At 34.6% G+C, this 9718-nt stretch overlaps 1 protein-coding gene across 24 annotated transcripts; it reads left to right on the top strand.

Moving 5' to 3' along the window:
* The first annotated feature begins 793 nt into the window (after positions 1 to 793).
* On the top strand, positions 794 to 8794 carry LOC18445517 (coiled-coil protein). 24 transcript variants are annotated; one of them, XM_088847382.1, is made up of 8 exons: positions 794 to 962; positions 1886 to 1944; positions 4725 to 5317; positions 6655 to 6784; positions 7075 to 7182; positions 7556 to 7614; positions 8113 to 8188; positions 8418 to 8794. In XM_088847382.1, the coding sequence occupies exons 3-8, from the start codon at positions 5201 to 5203 to the stop codon at positions 8507 to 8509; spliced, it is 582 nt and encodes a 193-aa protein (XP_088703508.1). In that variant the 5' UTR covers positions 794 to 962; positions 1886 to 1944; positions 4725 to 5200; the 3' UTR covers positions 8510 to 8794. The 24 variants fall into 24 exon arrangements, with proteins under 24 accessions (XP_088703508.1, XP_088703517.1, XP_088703510.1 ...); XM_088847391.1 differs by having other exon boundaries at positions 6655 to 6781; XM_088847384.1 differs by having other exon boundaries at positions 4758 to 5317.
* Positions 8795 to 9718: the final 924 nt, after the last annotated feature.

Genomic DNA, 9718 nt, shown 5'->3' on the forward strand with positions numbered 1-9718 from the left:
ATAAAGTATTCGGTATTCTGGTAATAACGAAAATTAAAACAGATATTTATGTAATTTTAAAAACAAAGAATGTCAATTCTATTAAAAGAACATTTGGACTGTTAATTTCCATTGTTTTTAGATGCAACACCTACTTGCATCCATCTTTAACATGGATGCTTTACACTTTCTGGACCGCATAAGTAGAAATGCAGTCCAACCCGCATGAAACAATTTTCCTTTCAAACTATAATTCAATATATATTACCATTAGGAAAAATTTATATAAAAGTGAGACTCTAAACAATCAAATTAAGTCGCATCTCATATGTTCATTGGAAGAGGTTGCTTCGATGCTGAGAAACTCTCAATTCGATCGTCTCAATATCAAGATATTTTGTATAAAAAATAGTGCATCATGTATTGTATTATCTAGAGAAATTATTATAAATATATATTAATTTTTATCTATTTTTTTTATAAACCTCGCCCTTATTATTTTTTTTTCAATTTTGATCAAAAGTCAAAATTAACCCATATTACACGTCATTTTAAGTACTCGACAAACTAACCCATATTATACAACACTTAAAAGGCCACGTAAATCCTTCCTCCTCATCCTATTTATCTCTTTATTATTTTTTTATGGTTATTAATTATTTTTCTCTTTAATTTTTTTTAATATTTATCTTTTTCTTTTTATCTCTCCAAAAATTTTTCCCATTTCTTTCTTCCTCTAAATCTTTTCTCCCACTAACTCTCTTGGAGTGGGGAAGAGAAAATAATTGCAAAGCAGCGTCTTCTTTGTCTGTCCGCATAACTCGGTCTTTGATGCCGCTCGAACATTTCGAGCTCAGATCTTGCCTTTCAAGAGATCCAACGGCTGTGAGGCGTAAGCACCTAAACTTCTTCAAAGAGGGATCGCTCTATTTTTCTCTCTAGAAGCAGTTCTCTGTATTTGCTACAGAGTCCAAACGGAAATGGTGAACCCGCCTTTGAATTTTCCTCACTCTTTCTGTCATTTTGTTTATCTCTCTAAAAGCTCTGTTTTTTACTGTTTCTCTGATTCTCTCTACCTGTGATTTGGGTGAAGTAAGTGAACAAGTGAATGAAGATGTACCGTTAAGGAGAAGGAAGCAGAAATTGTCTATCGTCCTGTTAAAATTTGAACGAAATTAGTGAATTTAGGGTTGATATGCTATTTTTTGTCTCTGTAGAATGGAAGAGCCGAAGAGGAGCAAGCTTTTCTAAAAATTAGTTTCCATTTTTTTTCTTTATTTCCATGTTATTAACTATGCACTCTAGTACAGTTCTATGTGTTTCTTTTCACCTTTAAAAAGAATCTTTATTATTTTTTTTTCATAATTTAATGGTTTTGGCAAATTCAGTATTTCGTTCATACAAGTGGGTAGAAACCACTTGAGAATGGTACAAAGGCTATGTTTCATCAATTTATGGGCTGTATTGATGGTTTTAAAAGCTAAGAATGTTGAACTTGTGATTTTTGTTGTTGCATGGTGTCTACATTGCATTACTTTTTTCGTCGAGTTAGAGCCACAATGGCGAGTGATTGCCAATTCCTTGGATGTCAGGGCCTGAGGTGGTGGATTTGAGATTGTCTTGGGGTGTTGAAGTCTGAACCATTTAGGGTCTGAACCATTTAGGGTCCTGACATCCAAGGAATTGGCAATCACTCGCCATTGTGGCTCTAACTCGACAAAAAAAGTAATGCAAGTCTGAACCATTGAGATTATCAAGTCTGAACCATTTAGGGTCTACCAAAACTAATTGATATGACTTTCTAAGTTTTTCTGTTTTCTTGTTTTTTATGATATATTACATCTTTTAATACTAGACACTTTGTTTGTTGTTCATTCATTTGAATGTGCAACCATTTTCAATGCAGATTGATACTCTCATGGTGTCATTTGATAGTTTCTTCTATCGACTTACAAGACAAGCAAGGTTCTTTATGCTGATTGATTTTTTAAATGTCATTCACATTTCCTTGATTATCCACTTTGTTGATGTAAACCGTGAATTATTAAGTGGTTCACTTGATGCCAACTTTACAATAAATAATAATAAAAATGGAAAATCTCAATTTCTGTATTTTGTACTGATGAAGAACTACAGTGATTTCAAAATTTGTTGTATTGCTTTTTTTCACTTTTTTTTTTTTTTAAATTTATTTGAGTTCTGTTTTTTATATTTATGAAATTTTTAATTGTAGAGTTCTATTTTTTGGAGGGGTCATATAAAGGTTTGGTATAGTATTTTATACATGTATAAATATGGTAGGGGCATATCTGATACTTCTTTCTCGACCATTGATAGAAATCAACTATTGATCAGTTGACAAGAAATGGTGAACTAAGAGTAGACAAGATATTGATTTCTTAAATCCTAGAAATAATAATGTGGAATCAATTAGAATTTCCTCAGGAAAGAGTATATGTCTACTTGGATTTCCTTAAAATTTAGTGAAATTCTAAGCTAACAATTGATTTAATCAGGCAATTAACTAAATTAGTGAAGTTCTATCATAATCAGGACTCTGCAAAAGAATTAAGTTAGGATTTAATTTTGTTGTTTATGCTTTGCAGTGATTCTTAAGTAAGGATAAGCTGCTATGCTGAAAATTATGAAAATTATCGCATAGAGTCTGATGGCATTTAGGCAAAACTCTACATTTTGGTAGAGAATTGAGTGCTCTTGGTTTGAATTTAATGCATGATTGAGGTTTACTTAAGGATATTACAGTCTTGGTTACAATGTGCTCATGCTACTATTTGACCTAGAAGGCTCTAAAAGGGCAAGGGGAATGCCCAAAAGGACATAGATGGAAGTAGTGAGAAAAGATATAGGGATTTATCAATTGCCAGAAACAATTTCTCAACCATCTATTTGATTACATTAAGAACCATATGTCAACTGCCGGAAACAATTTTACTCACTTCAAATCATTTATAACCCACCTATAGATAAATGACAAGCAGCATTAGAAACTCATTATCTATAGTATCGAAAAGATTTTAGCATTTCCATGAGCTCAGAATGGATAATAGAGACTCCAAGAAAAGAAGCTCAGTTTATGCTTCCATAGTAACAATTGCAAATGCCTACAAGAAGTTCATTTTGCATGTTTCTTCAAAATTACCAAGTTCTATAAATTGCAGAATTAACATAATTTTTTGTGCCCAGAACTTCAATTCCGCCTTCTGTAACTTCCTTCCCAGCCTGTAACAGGTTAATACATTGAGAATCCAATGAACAAAGAGAATCGTCTCTAGGCATAGTTGTTTGGGGTGGCGGTTCCACAACATAACATAAAAAATTCCATTCTCACCAGGTCTCAACTTAAAACATTAAAAAAAGACAAAGAAGGAGAAAGAATACAAAAACCAAAACAAGAAAACTCTATTAATCCTATCCCATCATATGGTTGAAGTTGATTCTGCAGCTTCACTTTTTCCCTTGCTCCCTCTTACCTGTACCATGAGCACCCCAGCATGAATAAAGTAAATCCAATAGGAGTAAGGGCCACATTGAAATACTATGTTCCTTATTGTCTAAACTCTAAAGTGCTTGCAAGGCCTTAATTAGCAGTCACACATTAACATGCCAGGTTCCTAATTAGCAGAAGGCTTAATTGTATCTTTCAAAACCTCCAATTCTTCACCCCTATAATGCAATTTTAAATGCCAATAGACCTCCAATTCTTCACCCCTATAATGCAATTTTAAATGCCAATAGACCTCCAATTCTTCACCCCTATAATGCAATTTTAAATGCCAATAGACCTCCAATTCTTCACCCCGATAATGCAATTTTAAATGCCAATAGACCTCCAATTCTTCACTCCTATAATGCCATTTTAAATGCCAATAGGGTTTAACCATCCACTAAAATTCACGAAACCATAAAGAGGTTTACCCTATTAGCATCATGTTTTCTGCTGTCCCAGGAGCATATTTCTACAATGTTGGAAAAGCAGTCCCAAGAGCATCTACAATGTTGGGAAAGCAGTGAATATTTATTCAAGAAGTTCGGCTAAAGTTCTTGAGATAAACGAATTGGAAAAAAAAGCTCATCCTTGTATGAGATCAATGGCTGTCATAACCAATTAAATAAGCTGAGAACATTTGCGTGATTTGTTCCAAGTCCCTGGTAGAATCTTTTATTCCTTCTCTTCGTGAACCTTCTGATGACAAACAGTATGCGTGGGAAGATGTAATTTGACAGTGATGGAGTTCATTGTAAGAAAAACTAAAAGAAAAGACACTAACCTAACAACAAAATAAGACACCTAGAGGGAGGTAGGGAGGGAGTCCCGAAAGGTTATCTGTTGATTGAATACCAACCTCCAATTCCTTTTCTTCCATCTGTTCCTCCATTGGTCAGTGACGGAAAGGATTGATTTTGTAATATAACTATTTTCTTGGAAGTTATCTTTAATCTTATCTGAAAAAGTGTGTGATTTAGCTCTGAAATCTACTGATTGGACGAATAGCTGCATCGCATTGAGTTAGACGCTGAAATTGATTAGACTCTTATTAGGTTTGAATTAACAGGTCTTGATTGTGTGGCTGTTGGAGTTGGAATGAGAGTTTTGTGAGAATTTTGTGGAGTATATATGAGAATATATATGTTCAAGAGAAAAATTTAAATGAATAATGGATAATTCTAGTATTCATGTGTCAGAATTGCTAACACTGATTTTATAATTCTATCCTATCCTTCAGGAAGATGACTTGCCATACTCCCTTTATACGCAGGCTTCCTGCCTTCTGGGGGGCTACATCAATGCAGTAGCAGGAAAAGTTATGATGAGCTGTATTCTGGAAAACTCATTTAATTTAAAGGCTGAATATACACTTATGAACTACTTTACAGGAGTCTCCTTATTCTGAAATTTCTATTATGCTGAAGGGCTAAATTGTTGCAATCATACCATATGATCTGATATTACCATTTTTGTAGCATGTTCTTCAAAAGATAATACTTAAAATTTGTTTTGCTTGCTTGTCTGTTAATTACAAATATGCTTTCATGTACTTTGTAATAGAATGATTCTTGAACTTCTTCCTTTGTGTTATATTACAATCACGTGCAACGCACGTGCCCTTGCTTGTAAACTAACAAGGCATTTTTTGACTGACTATTGTGGCCTTCCCTTGGCTGTGGTGCCTCTCTATCATAGCTTGGGAGAAGGATATCAATGGAGCTTGCTGGATCTTTAAGTGTCAATGGCCAGGATGCTGATGTTCTGCAATTCTTGGATTCCATGGATGATTTTCTTTTTCTACAAGATTCCCTATCTCTCACTTTACGCCAGGTACGTGTCCCACTTCATGTTCAGGACGAACACAGTCTCTCTCTCTCTCTCTCTCTCTCTCTCTCCAGTGTGAATGTTATCCAACAAGTATCTCTCTCTTTCATTTCCAATGTTTATCTTCTATTCTATTTCTATTGCAATGTTCTCTCTCTAGCATGCCCAATATCTTTTTTTTCCCCCTACATATCTCATTGGGTTTCTTGGATATGTCACTGTTCGCCTCGAGGATTGAAAATTTGAATCAGATTTTATTTTATTTATTTATTTATTTCCTTTGCATCGTGTTGAAAGTTCAATAGACACCCAATAATGAGGTATAGGATGGTTTTGTCCTTTTTGCTTTAAGATGTTCCATTTTTCTATTGTTTCCTTGTTTGATAACTTCGTGAAATGTTTGTGGCTGGGAGTTAGTTAAAAATATGGAAATTCGTGTGATAAGATCACATCTATGAAATAGTTTTTGTGGTTGGTTGTGCTATTCATGAAATGCTTATAAGTTGTAACGAGATTCACTTATGCTTATTTGACATGCTTATGATGTTATATTGCATCAATTGAATGATCTAGTTGTTTTCCCCCCTTTGTGGAAATTAAGAGCACCGAGATCAAAGTAAAAGAATTTGCCAATCCTGAAATCCATTGCTCCATCAATATGATAAGATTTGTTCAGTGATCGAATCTGCAATTTATAGACGATTGGGTTCAGATAGAGTTATTACCAAAAGGGCTTCTTATGAATAAAATGTGCCAATTCTGATTAGGTTTAGATATTCCAAGAAGCCTGTGGCAATTTAGAGTGATGAAAACAACAGCCACCAACAGTCTTCAAAGTTATTCAAAAATCTTACTTGTTATCTTAATAGTTGTTCTCATTCTCGCACCTGCTTTTTGGAATTTGAAGATATTCCAAGAAGCCCATGGCTATTTAGAGTGATGAAAACAAAAGCCACCAACAATCTTCAAAGTTATTAAGAAATCTTGCTTGTTATCTTAATAGTTGTCCTCATTCTCGCACCTGCTTTTTGGAATTTGAAGAGAGAGGAACTATCAGGTAGAACGCCCATGTGGTCTAACGTCATGTAAGTTTCAGCCCAGCACGACCCAATCAATGCCAGGCTTTAAAACGTAGGGCACTGACCACGTAATCAAATGGTACTGGGGTGACACACACATTGCTTATGGCCCATCTACTTTCTAGTTTTAAACTGATCATTGCACATGAAAAGAATATGGTTCTACTGTGGTGGTGTTCTTTTTTCTTCTTTTTCTTTTGGATGGTTCTTACTTTTTCATTCAATTTTCAAGTTATAACATTTTTTAAGTTGTCTTTGTTATAGGGATGGCTGGATCTAGCTATTGCTAGGCATTCTATGGGTTCTGCAAGAGTGACAGCGATGGTTCTCGATCTCAATCCACACCCAGCTGCCATAAAATTGGTGGTGAACCAATCAAATGATGAATTAGGTAGTTGTATATATGCAACTGCCAACTCTCTCCCATCCCTACCACCCCTCCCCCCCACCTTTCTCTCTCTCTCAAAATACTCAAAGGTCATGAAATGTAACTTTATAATTATGGTTCTAAGCTAGTTTCTGTTGGACTATCATGCAAAAGCACATCACCAATTCTTCATTCTAACATAATGTATGTGGATTATGTTTCTTTTTTTGAAGGATAGTGATTTTCTTATTGATTTGATGAAACCTTATTTTGGAAACCAAGTAAAAACGGTGCTGAAACCGCACAAACTGTTGCAGATGACGAAATGGTTCAACAACCTCACTTTATGCTTCCCAAAGAGGCCTCTCTTAATCAGGGAATAGAAGATAGCAAAGAGATGCCAGAGAAATCTGACTATTTCCAAGGTTTGATTATAAGTATCTGGAAGCTACTTAGCTGAGCTGAGCTATCTTCTTTGCACTTTCTATCATGGTTGGTTTAATCATAATCGTCCTATAAAAGTTACCACATTGCTTCCTTCATTCATTCTTCGAGTCCAGATAATGTATTATCGTTTCCCTTGTGTTAAAGACATGTGTTACTTCTTTGCACTTTCTATCACAGTTGGTTTATTCATAATCATCCTATAAAAGTTACCACATTGCTTCTTTCATTTATTCTTTGAGGCCAGGTAATGTATTATCACTTCCCTTGTGTTAAAGTCATGTGTTACTTCAGTCAAATTATCAAGTGAAAATTAGTATGCTTATTGAATGGCTATTCTTCTTTTATTGGTAGAAGGAAAGAAGAGTGAAGATTCATCAGATAGCGAAGCCAATTCCACAGAAGATGCTCAAGTAAGATACTTATCACTGGTCTGATGATGACGATCATCTTGTTCTAGCAAGAGCATCTATGATACATGGATATTGGAAACTGGGTATCCTTTGCTTGTTTGAAGATATCTATCACTGTTATTGTGTTGTTGATGACTAATAGAGAGGGCGAGAGAGATGAAGAGCAAATCTATAATGTTAGATACTTGGGTGCCTTTACTGGGTCCAGTGCCTGGGAAACATACGTAAAATTGTAGAAAAGATGTCTCAGCTATGTTCACCTCCAAAACAGGCATCGTTTGAGAGATTGGTCTCTGTTGATAGGTTACGAAATTTCAGTGCTAGTTATAAACACATAGAAGTACCAATCCAGAGAAATGAAAATTGAAGTCACTTAAAAGTACTCTTAGTGAATATATTCGTCTAACCCCTTTTAGTGGCAATAATCAGTTTTGCACCATTTTTTATTGTATCCTTGCCTGATTTTAGATAATAATGAAAAAACATTTGGCTGTGCAGCTTCGAAAGCATAGGTCCAAATCACTCTCCATTTTCTCTCCAAGGCTCCAAGCTGCTCAAGTTTCATTTGAGAGAGGTAAAAAGAGAGAGCTTTTAGATGCATAAACCAGAGTTTCTTCACTCACCAATAAAATTGATTTTCAATTTTCCATTTCTTCTTGAAGTGTGATGTGCTCTCACTTAATTCTGTTCTGCTGCATACAAAGTCTCATCTAATTGGCATCATTTCTCCCCTCTCTCTCTCTCTCTCCCTCTCTCTCTCTCTCTCTCTCTCTCTCTCTCTCTCTCTCTCTCATCATGTGCAGCTGTAGAAATTCTCATGAAGTTAGCCAATGCACGTTCCAGGATGCTGTCTGTGCATGATCGAATTCAAAGAGAAATGCCTGGACTAAGATAATTAAAGAGCTTTCACGCCTATTAAGCCAATGCATTTTATGATACCAACCATTTGAATATGTTTTTCAGGCTGATTGATTTCTCCTTTGACGAGTAGTCAAAGTTCATTTCTTTTTTCTCCACAAATTTTCACTTTCTGATTTCAATTTAAATCCGCTGATTATTTTCTTCCCCTTATGTAACATAACTTTGTTTGTTTAGTTCCCTTGTGCTTTTGTGACTGTAATATTTTGGAGTAATGTGCAGGGTGGAGTATTTTCGAGTAAATGGACAGGTTCATATTAAATTGTCTGTTATGTGGTTAGGAAATCAAGGTTGTCTTTTGTGATATCATGTTGCTGGTGCATGTTATGCAGCTGAAGAAAGGAGGGAGTATGAAAATTCGTGATTATGAGACCCTATTATTTATAGGGAAATATATAAGATAAGACCAGCGTTTTAAAAAACGTCGAGTCGAACCGGACTCGCCCGGTTCGACTCGGAAATAGTGAAAAAGGAACCGGATCGTCCAAAAATCGGAAATCGTCCGGTTCTAGAGAGAACCGGACGATTCTGTACAGTGAATCGCCGATCACTGTACGGAATCGGCGAGTCCGAATAGTGAATCGGCGATTCCGTACGGATTTATTTATTTATTTATTTTTTTTTTTTATTTTTTATTTTTTTTGGTAATCCATGATAAATTTTTTTGTAATCCATGATCGAATTTTTTGGTTTTTTGTAACCCATAATAGAATTTTTTGTAATCCATGATCGAAATGTTTGTTTTCTTTTCTTGTAATCCATGATCGATTTTTTTGTTTTTTTTTTTTTTTTTGTAACCCATGATAGAATTTTTTGTAATCCATGATCGAATGTTTTGTAATATATGATCGAAATGTTTGTTTTTTTTTTGTAATCCATGATCGAAATGTTTGTTTGTTTTTTTTTAATCCATGATTGAATTTTTTGTTTTTTGCTTTTTTTGTAACCCATGATAGAGTTTTTTGTAATCCATGATTGAATTTTTTGTAATCCATGATCGAACTATTTTTTTCTTTTTTTGTAATCCACGATTGAATTTTTTGTTTTTTTTGTTTGTTTTTTTTTGTAATCCATGATCGAATTTTATGTAATCCATGATCGAATTTTATGTAATCCATGATCGAATTTTATGTAATCCATGATTGAATTTTTTGAAAATTTGTGATTTTTTTTGTTTAATCCATGA

The sequence above is a fragment of the Amborella trichopoda genome, chromosome 9 (assembly GCF_054954075.1).
Source record: "Amborella trichopoda isolate Santa Cruz 75 chromosome 9, AtrichopodaSantaCruz75HAP2 v2.0, whole genome shotgun sequence".
NCBI lineage: Eukaryota > Viridiplantae > Streptophyta > Magnoliopsida > Amborellales > Amborellaceae > Amborella > Amborella trichopoda.

Coding starts and splice junctions, on each gene's coding strand:
- LOC18445517 (XM_088847375.1), top strand. Junction 5,318..6,654: donor TATCTCTCACTTTACGCCAG/GTACGTGTCCCA, acceptor TCTTTGTTATAG/GGATGGCTGGATCTAGCTAT. Junction 8,189..8,417: donor TCAAGTTTCATTTGAGAGAG/GTAAAAAGAGAG, acceptor CATCATGTGCAG/CTGTAGAAATTCTCATGAAG.